The sequence below is a fragment of the Vicia villosa genome, linkage group LG1, assembly GCF_029867415.1.
Source record: "Vicia villosa cultivar HV-30 ecotype Madison, WI linkage group LG1, Vvil1.0, whole genome shotgun sequence".
Classification (NCBI taxonomy): Eukaryota; Viridiplantae; Streptophyta; class Magnoliopsida; order Fabales; family Fabaceae; genus Vicia; species Vicia villosa.
In genome coordinates, this window is record NC_081180.1 from 31608801 (window position 1) to 31629106 (window position 20306).

The 20306-nt window shown below is 34.2% G+C and overlaps 2 protein-coding genes across 7 annotated transcripts; both read left to right on the forward strand.

Moving 5' to 3' along the window:
• Nucleotides 1-12796: 12796 nt before the first annotated feature.
• On the forward strand, nucleotides 12797-16062 carry LOC131633118 (probable aldo-keto reductase 1). 6 transcript variants are annotated; one of them, XR_009293227.1, is made up of 6 exons: nucleotides 12797-13322; nucleotides 13591-14301; nucleotides 14424-14504; nucleotides 14906-14967; nucleotides 15238-15362; nucleotides 15745-16062. XR_009293227.1 is itself a non-coding variant. In XM_058903832.1 (4 exons), exons 2-4 carry the CDS (start codon nucleotides 13739-13741, stop codon nucleotides 14937-14939), a joined length of 420 nt encoding a protein of 139 aa, XP_058759815.1. In that variant the 5' UTR covers nucleotides 12797-13322; nucleotides 13591-13738; the 3' UTR covers nucleotides 14940-15225. The 6 variants fall into 6 exon arrangements, 1 of the variants encoding a protein (XP_058759815.1); XR_009293232.1 differs by having other exon boundaries at nucleotides 13591-14043; nucleotides 14139-14301; nucleotides 15238-16062; XR_009293228.1 differs by having other exon boundaries at nucleotides 13404-14301; nucleotides 15238-16062.
• An 863-nt stretch (nucleotides 16063-16925) lies between these two features.
• On the forward strand, nucleotides 16926-20159 carry LOC131633109 (actin-related protein 2/3 complex subunit 3). The gene is made up of 4 exons (XM_058903823.1): nucleotides 16926-17158; nucleotides 17237-17345; nucleotides 17450-17719; nucleotides 19726-20159. Exons 1-4 carry the CDS (start codon nucleotides 17156-17158, stop codon nucleotides 19866-19868), a joined length of 525 nt encoding a protein of 174 aa, XP_058759806.1. The 5' UTR covers nucleotides 16926-17155; the 3' UTR covers nucleotides 19869-20159.
• Nucleotides 20160-20306: the final 147 nt, after the last annotated feature.

The following is a 20306-nucleotide window of genomic DNA, read 5'->3' on the forward strand; positions in this document are numbered from 1 at the left end:
GAGAACTAGTCCATTTGTAGACTACTAAGCTAACTTAAACAATTGGACTAAACAAACAAGCCAACTCGACATGCTAACAAACATAGCATTATTAACTACTACATGCTATGCTAGAACATATTTCGACTACAACATGCAGGACTTCGACATCAGCATGTGAATAGACTTCGACAACATTTTTAAATTATGTCGAACCAAGAAGCTATCCTTATCGAGATACTAGAGTTCGATCCAAAATCTCATAAGAGCAATGGGAACCCGAGCCTTGGTATAACGAGCCTCAATATGAGCAGTAGGGTCATATATTGCATTTATATGATCATTATGAGTATCCCAGTATTGAGATGGATAACATATAATCTTGATATGAAAAACCTCGGTATGAGCAACAAGAGCATGGAGACATGGATGATCAAGATCAATGACATCAACTATTATTTGTGAATTTTCAGTCTTATTAAAGAGGACTTTGAGTCAATAATTTTTTTAATATTCTTGGAGAATGCACGAAAAGATCTAACGATAAGGGTGAAATCGGTTAGATTAATTATTTAATTAATCAAATAAATTGAAATAATCAATTATTAATTAATTATATTATGGTCAATTTTTATTAAATACTAATTTTATTAATGAATTGTTTGATTGACCATTCAGTTAAGCCCAATGAGAGGTCTTTGCCCTCAACCGTTTAGCTATTTAAGCGTTATCCCATTAGATGACTAAAACTACTCTGAAACCCTAAACGACAATGAGGGTATATTTCCTGGGGAATTCACTAAACAAAGACAAGTTTTATTTTACTTAAGTGATTAAACTCGAAAAGATTCCAGGACAAATTATGCGAAAATAACTATAAGTTTGAAAATATTTGACGTTAAAGTCAAAATGAAAAGACAGGAGAAATTTAATGTAGTAAATGATAATGAAAAACAAGTGAAAACTTAATTCATAAACGAAACACACGTACATACATTTTTATCACTCTTTTCTCTCACACAAATTAGATACTTTGAGTTGTAGAATTTGTGTGAATTTGCATACCCCTAAAACTATAAACAAAAACTGCTTATATACTAGTTTTAATGTAATTGTCTACAACGGTTGACTCAACATATTTTGCCACGATGCAACTTTCGCCTCTACAAGCCTTACACGTATTCTTGGATAACCGTTGGATCCTATCCGCTTATCCTTGTTCGACTGCGCGCAGTTAATAGCGTTATACTGGAAACTCTAAATTTTACTAAGTCCAAAACCGACATGTCCTTGACCTTTTACCCTAATGAATGTTTGACCAAGATTAACATCACCTTTCGAAGGGGCGAGCCACCAAATTCGTTGGATCTTCCTGGTCGAGACTAACCATTTCAACCGAAGACAAATCCAGTCAACCATTTTTAAGTTTTTGTCACTAATCTCCAAATCTAACACTTGTGTCGAAAACCGAGATAATAAATTGTCCCCTAAAATGCCATTTTCGACTAACCATTCATCGAAAAGGAGGAAATGGCATTTTTGAACTATTTTCGACACTGTTCAAAGCGTTCTACTGATGTCAATGTCATTATTACACCTTTACGCAAATTGTCACTTCCAATGGATTTTCTTAGCAGAAAACCCCATCATTGCTTCCTATTTCCTAGGAGATCACGGGTTTTTCAAAATTAAAACCCCTCACTAACCCTTCCACTACCTGGGAAAAACAAACCATTTTTGGCTTGACACGCTTCGCCACTTATCCATTGTTTTGAAGGCAAACGCTCCTATAAATACCCATTCTAATGTCTCCTTCAAGCATATTTTCCTATGCTTCACAACCAGACAAATCCTTGTTCAAACGCACAAAACACTTGTTTGCTTCCTCAAACCTCCTTCAGAAACACAACTATGACAACTTTTACTTCAAATCTCGTAGCACACACTAGCAAAAATCCTCTGGCATTCTCTATTTCGGCATCGGGAGGAAAATTCTAGAAAGAGCTTTATCATTGAATCACCACAAGAAAAAGAGAAAATCTTTATCTAGAGAACTCATGTACTCATACCCTTCTCCATCTCTGATAGACTGCTAACATTCTTAGATTCATATCTCACCCCCAAATCACGTCCTAAGAAAGTAAATGATTTATTTCCTTGTTATGTCTTTATCATGCCTTATATGCATGAAAGCGTGCGTTTGATTTAAAATTTACGGATCCTTCTGAATGTGTCTTTCGATCAGCCCTCACACCTACAATAAAGACTATATTGCGTGGCTAGACAAAGTGCAAGGCAAACTAAAAAAACAATGCGAAAACCTAGGTATCTTTGACATAATCCAACTTTCTAGGACTAGCCCTAAGTATAACCAGTGAATGTTACTTACTTAAATCTTATTTTGGGAAGGATCAATAAATACATTCCAGCTCCCTTGTGGAATGATTATGCCGACTTTGTTCGACATAGCGGCTATAACTGGACTTCCACCCATAGGAGAAATATTTGATCCCACACTGAAAACCGATATCAAATTCAACTTTGATAATCTCGGCTTTAAACAATACAACATCAACCATCATGACAAAACCACCACAAAAGTTTCTGACATGGAACATGTTTCATTTTTTACCCTTTGGCTTTCTCATTATTGCTTCTGATCAAGATTTTGCAGATAGCTTAGGGGTATATTCATTTAGCAATTCAGCTTCATGAGGGTCGAAAGATATCTCTAAGAAAATTGGTGGTTTTGTACCAATCATTAGGTAGGGCTTATTATAAATTAAAACGTTTCCCTAGAGTGAAAAAGAAATATCTCCTTTCTGGACTCTTGTGGCTCTTGCAACTTTGGCTAAATGCCATATTCAAACCAAGGCTACACATTACTATGTCGAGGGAACTCGTGATGGAAACATATGTTCGACATATTGAAGGCACTAGGCTTGCCTTAGCCACTCCCAAAGACACTCCTACAGAAAAAGTCTTCGTGAGGTATGTTTCTTTGTTCCTTGACACCATAGAAATCATTTCGACCATGGCACCCTTCGTAAATCGAAATGTTGGTCCTAATTGGTTTAATAATAGGTTCTCCGGTGTTACTCTCGTTGCTGCTGCTATATCGAATATCGTTTAGGTGACCCTTTTGACTCCTGCCCTTTTATCCACCAGAATCGAACCAAGAACGCCTAGCCTCGGTTTCACAAGTTACCAATGTAACTCCCGGAAATTTACTTATTCGCTTAATTTAGACGTTTGTGATGTTTATTGAAATTTTGCGTTTTGAAGCGATTTAGTCGGTATTAGTTCGGGATAGCGGATCGACATTTAATCGAAAATTTTAATATTTTTAGTATTAGAAATATTAATAAGCTAATATGTAGCGTTTTGGGAATTTTCTGAGTATTTGAGATTAGACTGTAAATATGAGTTCTTAAGTATTAACCCGTATATTAAATAATAAGATATTATTTTTTTTTATGAAATGATAGTGGAATATTATTAAACATAGTATTTTAATTTAGTTTGATTTAATGAGTTTATTGGGCCTATTTTTTTATTTAGTAAAGATTGGTGAAGGGAGTGTTAACTCTTAGGCCCAATATTGTAGAAAAAAATAGGTTTTTAGTGTTAGTGTTAGAGTGAACAAAGAGTAGAAAACCAGAAAGAAAAAAATAGAAACCAATTGGAGAGAAGGGAAGCTAGGTCTTGAAGAGGAGAAGAGGAATCCCAATCCAAGTGCTAGAGTTGTAGAGGTTTCTTCAATCCAAACAAGAGGTAAGGGTGTGGTTCTCTTCCTATAATGGGGCTTATGAGCAATTGTATGTTGGGATTAGGGATTTAGGTTTTGCTTGATGTATTGAATATGTTCATTGCAAGTGCTAATTGTTTCTGGAAATTGAAAGTTTTCCGTTTCTGTTCGTGTTACTATCTAACTGGCGGCACTCTCTTTATGCTTCCCTTTCCCATTTATTCATAATGGTTGACACTTTAAACTTGATTAAAGAAAGTATTTAATTGAAATGCATTCATATTAGTTGATACTTTAAGACAAACTCTTACTACAATTTGAGAATGTTATCCATCATGTGCTTTTAAAAATTGTCCATCCATAATGTAGTGTCTTATTTTGTTTTCTTCTGCTATTAATTATGTTGTTCTGTTTTTCCATACCTTTTACTATCACTTTAGTTATATATATATATATATATATATATATATATATATATATATATATATATATATATATATATATATATATATATATATATATATATATATATATATATATATATATATATATATATATATATTAAAAATAGAACCCCATTTATATATATAAATGCTGATAGATATATTGGAAATGGAACCCCATTTATGAAAGGAAATAAATTAAAAATAGTAGGATAGAACTAATATAGTGCAAAACAGTCCCGTTGATCGAAATAGCCGAATTAAGCGGTATATTTAGTTGTCCGGAATTTGATGAAAATTGACGTAGTAGCTAAGTTTAATTAGTATATTAACGTGGTGGTATTATTTTGTCGAAATTGTGATATTAATCGGTCGATTAAATTAATAGTTGAATTAATTTTTAGTAAGCCTATCTAATTAGAATAAATTGAACTTAGATTAACTATTCGGTATAGCTGTAAATTACGGTATCTTGTGAATTTGACCGTGAATGTGATTGTTGTGAATATCTTTGTGATTCTTTTGCTAATGGTATCGTCCGTTGATTTGATGAGTTGTCGGAATTGTTCCGTTGTTGTATGAAGTTGTTGTACTATGTGTGAAGTGTATTACCTTTAATAATCGGTGATAATTGTGATATGGGCGTGTGCCTTGTGACAAATATTTTGTGAAGTAAATGATGATGATGATGTTGTGTGATGTTTGGTTCATCGAGTCTCATACATTTGCATATTTATTGTGACGGCCTGGATTGGCAAATTAGTGACGACGGCTTATGCCTTGTGCCTCTGAATTGGGCAATTGGTGACGGGGGCTGAAGCTCCGATTGGTACCACATGCATATACATGAGTCATGTCCCATGTGTCTTATGTGATTTATACATTGTGACGTTTTGTGACTATATTGTGATTGTATTTTTGTGACTTGTTATATGATGGAAGTATTTGAATTGTGAATTAATGACTTGGTGAATAATATGAGGATATCAATACTTGTGAATGCGATTAACCGAATATGTCTAATTTCTGATATATAATTTATCATGCGCTCAATTATATGAATTGATATCTCACCCTTTCTTTGTTTCGCCGTTGCCTTTATATTGGTAACGTGCAGGTGATTCGCATTGAGAGGAGGTTAGCCGAGTTGGTCTTGAGTCATTGTCGCTCTGATACGTAGCACTCGGGGGGACGAATGCGTTAATTTACTTGCTATTGATTTATCATGTTTTGGCAAATACTTGAGTTATTTATTTGAGATTGCCACTTTAATTGTGTTAATTATTGAATTAAGATGCTATGAATCCTTGAACTAATTGTTGAGTTTCCGTTGCACTTCTATGGAAGTTGATTCATGTTAAAGTCTATCATTCGATGTTGTCGGTTCTTCCGTATTTGGTGAATGCTATGTATCCGCTTTATGCGACGAGGTGATTTGTCTTTGAGAATGAATATGTGATACCTCAATTGCTTATTTTGTGAATTTTTATACTCTGATTTTATTTAAATTTCGTGGGTAGAATTGGGGTGTTACAACCAACTAAACCTTGTGGCGAGACAGTTTGGTTTTATCCAGATGGTGCCAAAGTCGATCTACACATGGGAAAATGACATCTGCTGGTCAAAGCGGAAACTTTCCCTACAACAATATGAATACTGCTTGAAATTTAAACACCTACAAATCCTTGATCTATCCACATTCAAATTTCAAACTTTTTTCTATTTCATGGAAGAATTTGAGAAATGGTGGTCAAACTATTTATACAATACCTTTTGTGAACCAACCTTTCATCGAAGGAGTTTGACAATTGCCTTTTCCGTCTTGCAGGAGACTCTAGCAAATAAAGAAGGTATGTATTTCAATAAACTTAGATTTGTTTTCTTTTTGTATATTGACTTTCTCATATATTTCTTTGCAACCAAAACCAATGCTCAAGAAGCAAAATTCGGAGGCACATCTTCTGCCACTGACGACCAGGAAAATATACCCAAGAAAGTAAGTTTTCTCCCATGTTTTCCTTTATTGATCTGGAAAAAAAACTTAAGTCAGGGTTCTCCTTTATAGAGTCGAAAGTGTGGCTAAAGTCCGCCTGCCACCCCTCCTCACCCAAAGAAAAAGACGAAATCCACCAAAAATGTTGCTCTCGCGAAAATACAAGTACCTATAAATTTGCGGAGATTTCCCAATATTTGAAGGTAATAATTGTTTTCATTTAGGTTATGCCACAAACCTTTGAAGATCAAACGGAGGTCGAGGGTTCAAGCAAAAGTGAGAAGACACAAATCTTTTGAATCTTAAATCTCAACTTCCTTTTGAACAAGGGGAGAATAAGCCAAACAAAGGTTCGACTCAAAAGAAGAATCTTTCAAAGCCAAATCAAGCGGCCAACCGACTAGCCCTAAAATCAAAATCAAGCTAAAAAAAGAACCTAAGGTATTAATTATTTCTTTCTCACTTGTAGATTTTTTCATTGGTGTACTTAACTACTCTCTTTTCCTTCACGAACAACAAAAGTCGAATGAAAGTTTTCAAGAAAAACCTCCAAGCACAAAACCTCTGACTCCCAATAAAACTCAGTCACCCATAGACTGGTCAATTCCTTCTGATTCGAATCTTGCTTCCGTTCATCAAGAAGTCAAACCAGTTGTTGAAGATACATGCCCTCATAAAGAACTAACCCTTGAGACTTAATATATATTTGCATAAAAGTTTCGATATAATCATGAAAAATTGAATTCATTACCCTCTGGTAAGTTTCTCCAGCATTTTTTAAGCCGAAAAGCATCACTACCCATTTGTAGGTGTCAAAAGCTCCTAGACATCGAAACACCATCTTTGGAACATCCTCATTTGCAATTAAAATTCGATTATAACCAGAATAACCATCAAGCATACTGAGATAGTCGAAACCTGCTGTTGAGTTGACCACAAGCATTGGGTATTCGTCTTTTGGGGTTGCAGCATTCAAATCTTTGAAATCTATGCAAACCCTTAGTGTTCCATTCTTTTTAATCACTAGAACTACGTTTGCAAGCCATTTCAACATACCTTTCCGTTTTAATTAACTTGCTTCTCAAGAGTCTTTTAATCTCCTCTTTTATCTTCGACATAAGTTTTGGCGTAAAACCTCCAAGCACAAACCTATGACTCCCAACAAAACTCAGTCACCCATCGACTAGTCGACTCCTCCTGATTTGAGTCTTGCTTTTGTTCATCAAGAAGTCAGACCAGTCATCGAATATACATGTCATCATAAAGAACTAACCCCTGAGACACAATATATATTTGCATAAAGGTTTCGATATAATCATGAAAAATTGAATTCATTACCCTCTGGTAAGTTTCTCCAGCATTCTTCAAGCGGAAAGGCATCACTACCCATTCGTAGGTGCCCAAAGCTCCTAGACATCGAAACACCGTCTTTGACACATTCTCATTTGCAATTAAAATTCAATTATAACCAGAATAACCATCAAGCATACTGAGATAGTCGAAACCCACTGCTGAGTTGATCATAAGCACAGGGTATTCGTCTTTTGGGGTTGCAGCATTCAAATCTTTGAAATCTATGCAAACTCTTAGTGTTCCATTCTTTTTAATCACTAGAACTATGTTTGCAAGCCATTTCGAAATACCTTTCTGTTTTAATGAACTTGCTTCTCAAGAGTTTTTTAATCTCCTCTTTTATCTTCGACATAAGTTTTGGTGCGAATTTTCTTGGCATCTGCTTGACCGACTTCTTACCAGGCTTTATCGGTAGCTTTGACTCCACTAGATCTATGCTTAAACCCATAATTTCGTCATAATCCCAAGCAAAACAATCTTTAAATTTTCGAAGTAATTTAATTACCTATATTTTCAAGCTTGGGTCAATATTGGCGCTAACATATGTCGGCTTTTTATATGTTCCTTCACCCAAGTCGATTTCTTCCAAGGGATCCTGGGGCTGCATCCTATTTTTAGTGTATAGGATCCTTCTCAAAACCCAAAGGTTCGCCATCATAGACACAATCGAGCCTCTGACCTCCTAAGCCATCATTTTCCATGTATGCTAGTTGCGGCTTGTGTGGTGGCTCAGGTTCAAAGTTTATTCTTTGGCCCACATCAAATATTTCTATTCCATTGGCTCTAACATTCATATGTTGTACTTCGACCTCTAAGGCCACTTGTAATCTATTTTTGGCTACGTATGCCGAAATTCGCTTTATAGCGTTGGACTCAGACATGGTCCTCATCTTTGACATCCCATTAAGTTGGTGGGATGCTTTGTGTACTCTCATACCCCATAAGTTCCCTATCACACACAAACCCATGGGTGGGATGAAGGTTGAGAGAATAAAACACCTCTTCTAAAGACATGTAGGCAAACCCTGCAAGCGAGCAAGGTGCTATGTTCGCCAGGTTTCTGTCTAAATTTATTCATCGACATGATTCACTTATGCCAAATAATAGCCTTAACCAGCTTCTATATTCTAAAAAATCCCATTGTCTCGCCAGATTGAGACTCTCTGGTGCATTGAAGATGGAATTGCCCCTGTGCCATGGAACCATTCCCGACTTAGGAGTAGATTGTAACTTGCCTTTGAAGCTATAACCATAAAAACAATGGTTGTGATTATCGACCCAACTGTCAATCGACCTGAATTACTCATAGGGTATGTCCCGTCTTGCCCTCATAATTCGATAATACCATGTTGTGTGTCCTTAGATCGGTATCATACATTCCTATCTTCCTCAATAAGAATTGAGGCATCAAATTAACCACAACGCCTCCATCAATCAGTACCTTATTTATTCCAACATTTACCACCCTAGCTCTTATGAATAAAGGCTTTAAGTGGGTCTTCATACCTTGGTCAGGCCTTTCGAAAAAGGCATTATGCTCCTTAATACAACAATTATTCATCACAAAGTAGCACACATGTTTATGATTCGACATCTTTTCCTCGTCATATTCTACAGTGTTTGTCACCTCTATAATGTAGTCGTACTTAAACAGGAGTACTGACACCATGTTTCATATTACGTCGAAGTCATCCTTCGCCCCAAATCAAAATTGTCTATCATCATATCGCTGTCTTAGAGTGGTGCTTCCACTTTTGATTTCCCTTTTGCCCTGAACAACATTGGGGAAAACAATTTCCTCCCTACTGGTTTATTGACTTGATCATTAACATGGTTGGGATAGGAATTGTTGCTGCTGGACTCAATAACCTCTTTCTCCGCCTTGTTCTTCCTTTGGAACCTCATTCTTTGGGTCCTCAACATTGGATTTTTTCCCTTGTAGTTGCTGAGCCCATATGAATGCTTCTTCGACACTTGAAAATTCTCTCGATATGTTAGTAATGAACCTCTCTCCATTTCAAAATTCTTCCATTTCTGGAAATTCGATCCCTCTTCGCCTGTAGGTCGTACCCACTTCCCTTAGGGAGTATTTGGCGTCGACACATAAGTACCAGGTTTTCTCCTCTGATGAGCTAGGAATCCCTAGGGTTTCCTCTGGGTCACGTTCCTTTTGTCGAAGTATAACTGAGTCTTGTTATTATCCCATATTTCTTTCGTTTGTGCATGTCGATCATTTTCTACCTCCTAAGCAGCCTTTTTGTAAAAGACCGCACTACATCTTGGATAGAACATCACCTATGACTCACTGATCTTACAACAATTAAGGAAGTAGATTGACCTTCCTCAACTTTGGGGTAAATATCCTTCATCTGATTCTCATTGTTTTCGACAACATTTTCTTCCATGTCGAAATCTTCAAAAAGTTCAACCATGTTTATTTCAACTGGTTCAGTATAGCTGGCCTCTCTACTGTGCAGTGGATCAGAGTCAATTTTCATTGGCGTCTTCCTTTTATCAGCAAATTTGAGTCTTTCCTCTTTCAACGCACTTTGGACAAGATCCCTGAAAAGAAAATATTGTGAAGTTTTATGCCCTAGAAAATTATGATATTTGCAAAATTATGATCCCTAAAATTTGGCCATCAACAACCAATAAATCAAAGATTTTGTCGCATTTGATCACATCGAAAGTGTAGGCTTTCTTTGAGAATTTGTCATTCTTTCTGGGTTCAACATGATTTTTCCCATTTGTTGGCGTAAGAAGTTTACACACATACAGGGGGCCCTGGTTTTAACTCGGCTAGGTCAACCTCCCTCTTTTTTATATGATTGAATTTGACGTCTGATACTTGGTCATTTACGTCTATATCGACATAGGCCACCCTTTATTTATTACCCCTATTTGCCCTAGCTTTTTCAGCATTTAGTCGTTCGAATTGTCGAACTCTATCCACTAGTTGGGCCATATCCCTAAGATATTGGGTATCCAATTTCTTTCTAATGGAGTAATCTAAGCCCCCATTGGCCATTTTAACTAATTCGTGCTCAGGCACTTGGGCATGCAGATTTTTTGAAAGACTAGTTTTATGTTAAAGCAAGCTATTAAAAGCTTGGTATGCATGGAAATGTTAGGTGCGATTTGTGTTGGAATAGGATTTGGCGGTTGAAAGTCTAAGAGAGGATTTATTTCTTCATTTGTTTATCGTGCCATGATCGTCTTCTAAACATTTACATTAAAAATATTAAAAGGCTCGGTGGGGTTGATTATAAAATTAGTGGAGGGGTCAACGAAACTACCTTGCATGCTTTAGGAGATTGTCACAGAGCTAAGGAAGTTTAGGTTCACAAGGTACTTGAGAGAATTAAAACAAATTTCTTTTCCTTGGACTTAGTAGAGTGGATAGACCTTAATCTGAGTATGAACCATACTTGGACCAGTTATTGGGCGATTGATTGCCATAATAATTGGCTTTGGAGGAACAAGGAGAATCATGATGTTAATTACAATAGGCCTCCCTATCTGAGAGTGCATGTTTAAAGTAGAAGGGACGTTTATGATAAAGTCACACAAAACAATATGATAGTTTCTAATCAGGAGAGTCAGTCGATCATGGTTAGTTGGAAACCTTAGGAGAGAGAGTGGGTAAGACTAAACACGGATGGAGCGTGTAAGGATGGTAGGATTTTAGGTTGTGGAGGCATAATCAGAGGCATGCTTGGAGAGTATAGGGGATGTTTTTACAAGTATTCAAGAAACTGTAGTGTGGCTAGAGCGGAGCTTTGGGAAATTCTTGAAGGTCTTTCAATTATGAAAGATTTGGGGTTTTCGAAAGTGGAGTTGAATGTGGATTCAACTATTTTCATCGAAACGCTCAAATCAAATAAAGCAACGAACATGTATTGTTTTTCCTGATTAAGCAAATTTTGCGGGTTGTGGAGACATTTGAAGAGGTGAAGATGAATCACATCTTTAAAGAAGCAAACCTTGGGTGAATGCTTTAACTAAGTTTGGAGCCACGAGTGGGAATTTCGTGATATTTGGAGAATATACCCCAGGTTTCCTTAGGCACTTAGTGAATTCTAATGCTATAGGAACTAATTTCTTGTCTTTTTGGGCTTAGCCCCCTCCCTTTTCAACAAAAAAAAAATCAATATTAATAAAGATATTTTTATATACACAATTTTATTTTATTAGTAAAATCAACACTTCATCTGTTGTCCATTTATTATCTTAAAAAATAGCAAAAATTTAAAAGTGACGCCTAATATAATATAAAGTGGAAGGAGTATAAATAATTTTTTACTTTATAAATTAACCAAGATAACTCCAGCGTATGTTTGGATTGACGCAATGAAGAGGAATGAAACTGAACGGAATAGTATAAATTTATGTTTCATTGTTCGGATTGATTAAAACGAATGAAATGGAGCGGAACCGAATGAAATGCACATTCCATCTCATTCCATCACTTTCCATCATTTTTTATACCCTCAAATTTGGACGGAATGACAAAATCTCTCTATTCCGTTATGAAATACCCATCCCGCTAGTTTATTTTAGGCAAAATTATACTCAAAAAGCTCTTTAAGTTATTTTGTTATAACAAGGTGATCCTTTATATTATTTTCGCTACAATTTGTTTCTTTATGTTAACTAATGTATACACCCTTGACCTTTTATTGCTTTATTTTGTTCCATTAATTTTATTTTAATTCGTTTTTAACTTCTAAAATTTATATTAAATTTGTTTTTGGTCTAAAAATTATGAAAAAATTCTTAAAAATAATTCTTCTCATTTTACACTTTGTGTAATTTTCTGAAAATTTTATTTTTCGTTTTACTAATTTTCTTTAATTTCTTCTTTTTGTGTGCATTTTAATTAATTTAAAAATACTTTTATGCACTAAATTTTTTTTGAAAATTTTAATATATAATTCAATGATAGTCTTTAATCTATGTTAAGTGACACATCAATATCATTATTGTCACTTCAACTTTTTTTAAACATAATTTATGAAAAAGATTAATCGTACACACACTAGTTAACATAAAAGAGTTAAAATAGAATCTTGGTATATCATAAAATATAATAAAGCAAAAGGACTTTTATGGCAAGTTTGCCATTTGTCAAATTTTGAGAGTCTATTCTATTTATATATTAGCTATTTTAAGAAATGTTTCTATAATTAACAATGCTTATAATATTATTTAATTTTTTTAGTGTTTCTTTAAATTTACTAATATTATTGATAAAGAGTAAAAAAAAAAATTGGCAGACGGTTTAACTTTTCCTTTTATATTGTACAACTATTAAATGTTTCATTTGTTTCCAAGAAAACTTTTGATTTCCCAACTCAAATCCAATGTTAACCCTCCTCTCACCCTTTCTATCTTTCTCTCTCTCGATCTTTTTTTTATTCTTCATCTTCCTTATTCCCTCTTCCCATCTCTTTCTTTCGACTTCTCTTCTTTCTTTTGTTGTCGTGATTCTAGAATTTTTGTGACCATATCTGTCTCATCATTGCTTTCCCCCTGTTGAAACCCTAAAATCAAAATCATGGATTATAGGCGTGCTACTTTTCCAAAAATATTATCTTTATTGTTTTGAATCTTATATTGAGTGATATTTTTTTTATCTGATTCATAGGAACCTTGCAAAATGGAAGCTGAGAGTGTTGAGGTTGGCACTGCATATATGTATGCTGCATATTAGAACTGAGACTGTAATCATTCTTCAAACAAAATGGTCGTAACAACTCAAACTGAGCTCATTCCTCATGTCCTCCTTAGAACCCAAGGCTTCTAGGTATCATTCATATAGTATTGTTTCTTCTCTCTATACTATACTATACTATACTATACTAATTAATTTAGATTTCAAAACTAGGATTCGGTTGTATGGGACTCAGTGATGCCTATAATGGTCCTCTTTTTGAACAAGATGGAATTTCCGTTATTCACTATGCATTCTGTCAAGGAATCACTTTTTTTATACGAATGATGTTTATGGAACTGATACCATATGTTCAACATGTTTCTTATTCACTTTATGATAACTTGATTTTGTTGACTAGGCTTTGAAGCAGTTGTCTAGAGAAAAGATCCAACTAGCTATAAAATTTGGTATATCTAAAGGAGATGGTCCTGGTTTCACTGGTGTCAGCTTCAAGGGTTCCCCCGAGTATGTGCGCTCATGTTGCGAAGCTAGCTTGAAACGTCTTGATGTTGAGTACATTGATCTCTATTATCAACACCGAGTTGACAAATCTGTGCCTATTGAGGATAAAATTAATCATTCTTCCTATGCTGCGTTATATGACTAGATTCATTGTTAACATGTTTGTTCGGTTATACGTTGGTGAACTTAAGAAACTGGTGGAAGAGGGAAAAGTGAAGTATATTGGCCTACCTGAAGCTAGCCCGTATACGATAAGGAGATCACATGTTGTTCATCCCATCACAGTTGTACAAAGAAAGTGGTCTCTTTGGACTCACGATATTGTGAACGATATAGTTCCTCTCTGTAGGTTAGTTTGAGTTCCTCTCCAAGTTTGAACCAGTAGTTCTTGGGTCTGTTTGTGTTAAATGAGACTTTGCTTATTTATAGTTTTGGCTGATACAGAGAGATTGGTATTGGAATTGTACCATATAGTTCTCTTGGTCATGGTTTTTTGGTGGCAAAGGAGTTCTGGAAAATGTACTTGCAGTTGGCACCTTTCTATAGCTTTTTAGCACTTTGATTAAATAAGTTTTTGCTGCATATACCATGGAAATATTAAGAAGATGTACGAAATTATACAATAGCATTGATCAATTTGCTGTGTTATTTTACAAAATATGCATTTTGTCATGTTTTCTTAAAGGGATATTTTATACTTCACATTATATTTGTCATGTTTTCTTAAAGGGATGTATTTGATACTTCGCATTTGAACCGTGTCGTTGGATTGGGAAGCAGCTTTGCTTCTATAGTTGGTGATTTTGGCTGGTAAATCTTATTCCTCTAAGTAGCTTCAAGTAGCCATCAATGTCAATTATGTTATAGTAAATTCTTTGTATTTACTATAAGTAAATTAGATGTTTTTAAAAATTGCAATTGGGAAGTGTTGGAATCAATTTTCAATTCATCACATTCACTCATGTGAAGATGGAATCTGAGAAACTTATGTGTTAGGGAAACTATCCTTCGAACAATGTCGTTGTGATTTATATGAACATGAATGTCACTGCATCATGTAGATTCTAATCTCAACCATCTGATTTCAAATTAACATTTGAGATCAAGCATTATATTGATAGTTTGTATTCTTTTGAATCTTGAACTATCACTATTTTGTGATTTTTTGTGGTTTAACATGTGATTGGATATTTCTTCTGAATTATTGATAGGTTGTTTATAATGCAATCGCGCTTGCATCAATAGTTGAACAGAAGAAGAAATTGCAAAACTGGTATGTTTACTATCATAACAAATATTTAAGAGACCCTTCAAAGAGACCAACTATTCAGATAACTTCAACATCATATGTTTATTCTGTTTGTGCTCTTCTATATGGTGTTCTTACTGAATTTTGGTCTAAAACATACTCTGAAACCAATGTCATGCTTATAACATTTGTACTGTTGGGCAAGTATTTTGATCTTCTATTCTCTTTCTATCATAATATATTTTATATACTGATAATATTTTAATTTTTTCTATTAATCATCTTTTCTTATAGGAAACTAGATTCGGTTACAACATTTGGATTTGATGATGAATCTAGAGGTTCAAGTAATATTCAAGACTAGGTCTAAAGTCATTTCCTACATTAGGTCCTTCTTGGACAAGCTTGATTTCTTAGAGGTTTGTTCCGTGCCTTAAATATTCTCATGACCAAATTGTTTGATTTTATTAACGACATTAACGGACGACAATAAATATGGAAGATTGTGGTAAGAGTTCACCGCAAAGAAGTAAGTTACTATGATTTTCAATATTTTTGACTAAATATTTTTACATATTTTTATTTCTATTTGTGATTTGTATTTTAATCATACAAACTTTGATGGATTTATGTTTTGATACAGATTTTACAAAAATGCTTCTGTTTACTTTGATGAATATTTTCAAATTTCACTTACTGTTAGGAAGGAAATAGGAATTGTAAAGACTAGATGACAAGTTAGGAAATAGGAATATTGTCTTTGGTTGATGGATAATATAACCACATGCTATTTAATACCAGATCTTCCTCACCTTATAGCAAAGGTGTTGCAATAGATGAATGGGTTGACTTCACAGATAAATCTTGAACTACTCTTTGGATTTGCCTCCATTGGATCCAATGATTTGTAGCTCCAAAACCGTGAAGACGCTTCAAGTGTGAGCACACCACAACTTCCAAACCAAAATCGTGGTTCTCTGTCAAACTTCAACACCAACACCGATTTTGTAGCTATCACACGACAACTCTTCTTTTCGTAATACGTTCGGTTCATATTTACCTATTTTTTTGTGGTGTTGGTATTGTTAGTCTTATATATGATTTTGAGTATATTGTTTACTATTCATCTTGCTATTTTTTTTTGTGTTGATTTTTCTTTTGTAATAATAATAAAGGTATGAATGTTGCGTAAAAGGCTGTTTGAAATTTGGTTAGTAATTTGAATGAGTCAATTTTGTGGGCATTTGCTTTTATAATTTTCACAAGAGTTTTATTTGATTTTTTTAAGAAAATTACTTTCTCATGGATTAATGGTGAGAATGTTCTCCTGGTTGTAAAAGAAACTCTAAAATGAGAGAAAGAAACATTAATGTTCTGGTGCATTCTATTACATTTTTTTTAGTATGTAATTTATGTGTGTTTAAAATCTATCAAAAAGATAATTTTATTTATTTTTAGGCGTGCTTTGGCCAAAAAGAAAAACAGTCATGCATTTTTTTTTATTTATTTAATGCTTTTTTTCATATAGAAAACAACATGTTTTATTAACTTATGTATCAGTATTTCTAATTTTCTATAGGTTAGCTTCAATACAAAATAATAAATAGTGTGAACTTATATTTAATGACATTAGATCATTCTAAATTGATATTATATATTTAATTTTTTTTTTTGGTAACTTACAAAAATATCAAAACAAATTCTATTATTTTTAAATTAATATTATAATTTAAAAATTAAAAAATTATTTATAATAAATTATAAGAATAAAGTTAAAGAAATTAAATTTTCAAATAATAAAGATTTTTTATAAACGAATCAAAATGTATTATTGATAAAAATATTTTTCTATATACTACTACTAATAAAGACGGATTTTAATTCCAAAAATTTTGTCCGGTGCCTCGCGCACGCGTATACACACTAGTTTTTGTCTTTATTTTACTACATCAATAGCCCTAAAATGTAATAATTTAATAAATAAATTACTATTCCCAGATCCCATTTTGTCAAGTAACATCTTCACCATCCCAATTTCATTCATTCCATTCATCACTTTACTTCCACCTTCGCTATTTCTCTTATCAAATCAAAATCACCAACAATCACATATTTACGCGCTTCGATTCTTCTTTCAAATTTCCAGAAACAAACTAGGGTTTCAATTGAATTTTCTTACCAAACCCTGTAGTTACCATCACCACATAGACACATGGTACGTGAATTCAACTCAATCCATTCTTATTCATAATCCACAATCCCCAATTTTTTGAATCCCAATTTTTGTTTTCAGGTTTACCACTCTAGTTTCGTCGACGATGAAGGAGTGAGCAGAGCTTGTGGATGCCCTCTTCTTCCATTAAAAAGCCACATTAAGGGTCCCGCTCCTGTTTCCGATCAAGGTTTGCCTTTTTCTCTTTCTCTTTCAATTCGTTGTTTTTTGTTATTGCTGTGTTTTTCAGAATTTGAGATAGAACTGATTTTTGTTGTGTGTCATGAATGGTAGATAGAACTGATATTGTGGATGAAGCTATCACATTCTTCAGAGCCAATGTATTCTTCAGAAACTTTGACATCAAGAGTCCTGCTGATAAGCTTCTTATATACTTGACTTTTTACATTAATGTTGCTCTCAAGAGACTTGAAGGTTGTAGAACTTTGGCTGAAGGAACCAAAGCGATTATTAACTTGGGTCTTGAAAATGTTCCTGTACCTGGAGAGTCTGGTTTTCCTTTTCCGGGTCTTTTTGTCATTCCTCAATCAAATAAAGAAGCAGGTTAATGTTCCTTTACCTTGCTACTTTCATGGTTAGATATGCATATGCTTAGTTTAATTAATCATCCAATGTTGTGATGAGTTATGCTTTATTGGATTATCAGTATTTTAATAAGTAGTTTCAATTGTCTTAGAAGTAAACTAGGCGACTCGGATCAAGAGGTTAATGAGGTTCAATTAAGTGTGAATCGTTCGGGAATCGGGAGAACCTGAGTTCGAATACTATTATACTGACTGAACCGTTCTTGGTCAGGCGTCAAACTCTAGATCGTGAGGTCCATTTTCCTTGAGAACTAGAGGGTTAAGACAAAAAAATTGTCTATAGGGAGTAGAACATCGATTTTTTTCTATTCAAATTCTTATGGATGATTTGATAAAATCTTTACATTTGCCACCTTAATATTACTTTAAACTAATGTCACCAAATGTGTGGGTGAGTGTCTATGCCTCGTTGTCTGGCTTTTGTTTGAATTATAATGCACTGTATCATTGGCTGCTTGGGTTGACACCCGCGAGCATGTCAAGACAGAAAGTAGATGACAATTGTATGTTTGCTGCCTTTTTTGTTTTATGAAAATAAGGATATGAAGCATAGCACGAGGATGAAGTTAGATAGGGATTTCATAAGCTCGAGATTAAAGACATGGAATGGTGTTAGTACCAAATGTTGTTGGATTGGTATTGGTCATGAGACACCTAATTAAGTACTCAAGTTTTGAATCTTTTCTTCAGAAAGAGAGAGGCTTTTCTTAAATAATTTCCAACTTCTAATTGGGCTACACAATCAGGATGTTGTAAATTTTGCAGTGGTTCTTAGGTGGACTGGTTCTTAGCAAAAGGGGATGTGTTTCTAACTTAGAGGTGAAAGCTGAAGATTATATCATACTACAAGTTACACGGTTTAAATATCTGGGATCCATGGTACAAAACGATGGAGAAATAGAAGGAGACATAAACTATCAAATTTAAGTTGTGTGGTTGCAATGGAGGAGGGCCTCAAGTGTTTTATGTGACACGAAAGTACTGCTCAAATTGAAAGGAAAATTCTACCGGAGAGCTGTAAGACCGACGATATTGTATGAGACGGAATGTATGAGACGGTAAAGAACCAACATGAAAATAATATAAATGTAGTAGGGGTGAAAATGTTGCGTTGGGTGTATGGCAAGACTAAACAAGATAAGATTAGAAATAACAATATTAGAGAGCGTTGGGGTAAAACCCATAGTCGAAAAGACGGTGGAAAATAGGATTAGGTGGTTTGTGCATGTAGAGAGAAGATTTGTAGACTCCATAGTGATAAGAAGAGTAGATTAGATGGTGGGTAGTCAAACGACTAGAGGTAGAGAAAGACATAGAAAAACCGTAAGAGAAACTATTAGGAAAAATCTTGAGATTTATGAGTTCGATAGAGACACAGTTTTTCATAAAACATTATGGCGTAGTTTAGTCCATGTAGCTGACCGACCCCATTTAATGGGATACGACTTGATTGTTGTTGTTGATGTTGTTCTTAGGGGGATTGATTGTTTGGATTTCAGCTGAAAAAATAGAGGGTGAGAAATACTTTGCAAAATAGAGTACAATATGTACTTCCCTTTAAAAGTGAATGCTCGCCAAAATAAAAACTTTGTTCTATTCCTCTCTGCATGTAAGATGAATTTTCAGATTGTACTTCTACCAGTATATAAGGTTTCTTATTTCCTCTTATATTTTTTACTTTGAGCCTTTCTGTAGAGTCAAGTCGAGAGGATTTGTACTGATTTATTCTCGAGCTTATGATCTGTCATTGACTGAACTGTACATTGTAGTATTTGATTCTCCATTTAATGTGGTTGTTAACAAGACTTCTTGATGCAATTGCTCTGTATTGCACATGTTGGCTTACATTGATCTTTGAATATTTTTGTGGTGCTCAATCTGGTTGATGCAGCATTGCAATTTAATTGATTTTTTGTAGAACACATGAATTCTTATATGTAATCTATATGATTTCAACAAATGCAGAATTGTTCAGAAATTATTTGAAGCAGATAAGGGAAGAAACAAGCGGGAGATTACTGAGTGTTGCATACAGACCTAATGGCACTCCAAATAAATGGTGGTTGGCATTTGCAAAAAGGAAATTCATGAATGTAATCACCCGTTGAACTGTTTGTGGCAAACATGTAGTTGCTTGAATTATAGATTAAGCTGTCAAAAATACACTTCAACATTATTGATCTACCAATAAAAAAAATATAATGATTATTGAGGGGCATGTTGTTGCTTGTCTCTTATGAATATTTTATTTTGAAAATTCTCTACTACTGCTAGCTAGGTAGAATTCATAATTGAGCAATGACCCCAACCTTTCCTTATGCTGGTGGTGCTGGTTATGTTTAGTTGTTGTATTGTCCATGAAGTTACAATGGAATTGCATCATTTATAGCATCATTGTATTTATTTTCAATATTATATATTTTAATGTGCATTATACCTTCAAGTTTTATTTTACTCCTGGAAAAAAGTTTTATCTTACTTATTTCATTGTTCAGTTTTATTTACTTATATTTTTCCATCAATATTTACCTATTTTAAAATGTATC

Coding starts and splice junctions, on each gene's coding strand:
- LOC131633118 (XM_058903832.1), top strand. CDS start 13,739: ATGTTGAGTACATTGATCTCTATTATCAACACCGAGTTGACAAATCTG. Junction 14,044..14,423: donor GATATAGTTCCTCTCTGTAG/GTTAGTTTGAGT, acceptor GTTTTCTTAAAG/GGATGTATTTGATACTTCGC. Junction 14,505..14,905: donor ATAGTTGGTGATTTTGGCTG/GTAAATCTTATT, acceptor AATTATTGATAG/GTTGTTTATAATGCAATCGC.
- LOC131633109 (XM_058903823.1), top strand. Junction 17,346..17,449: donor CGCTCCTGTTTCCGATCAAG/GTTTGCCTTTTT, acceptor CATGAATGGTAG/ATAGAACTGATATTGTGGAT. Junction 17,720..19,725: donor TCAATCAAATAAAGAAGCAG/GTTAATGTTCCT, acceptor CAACAAATGCAG/AATTGTTCAGAAATTATTTG.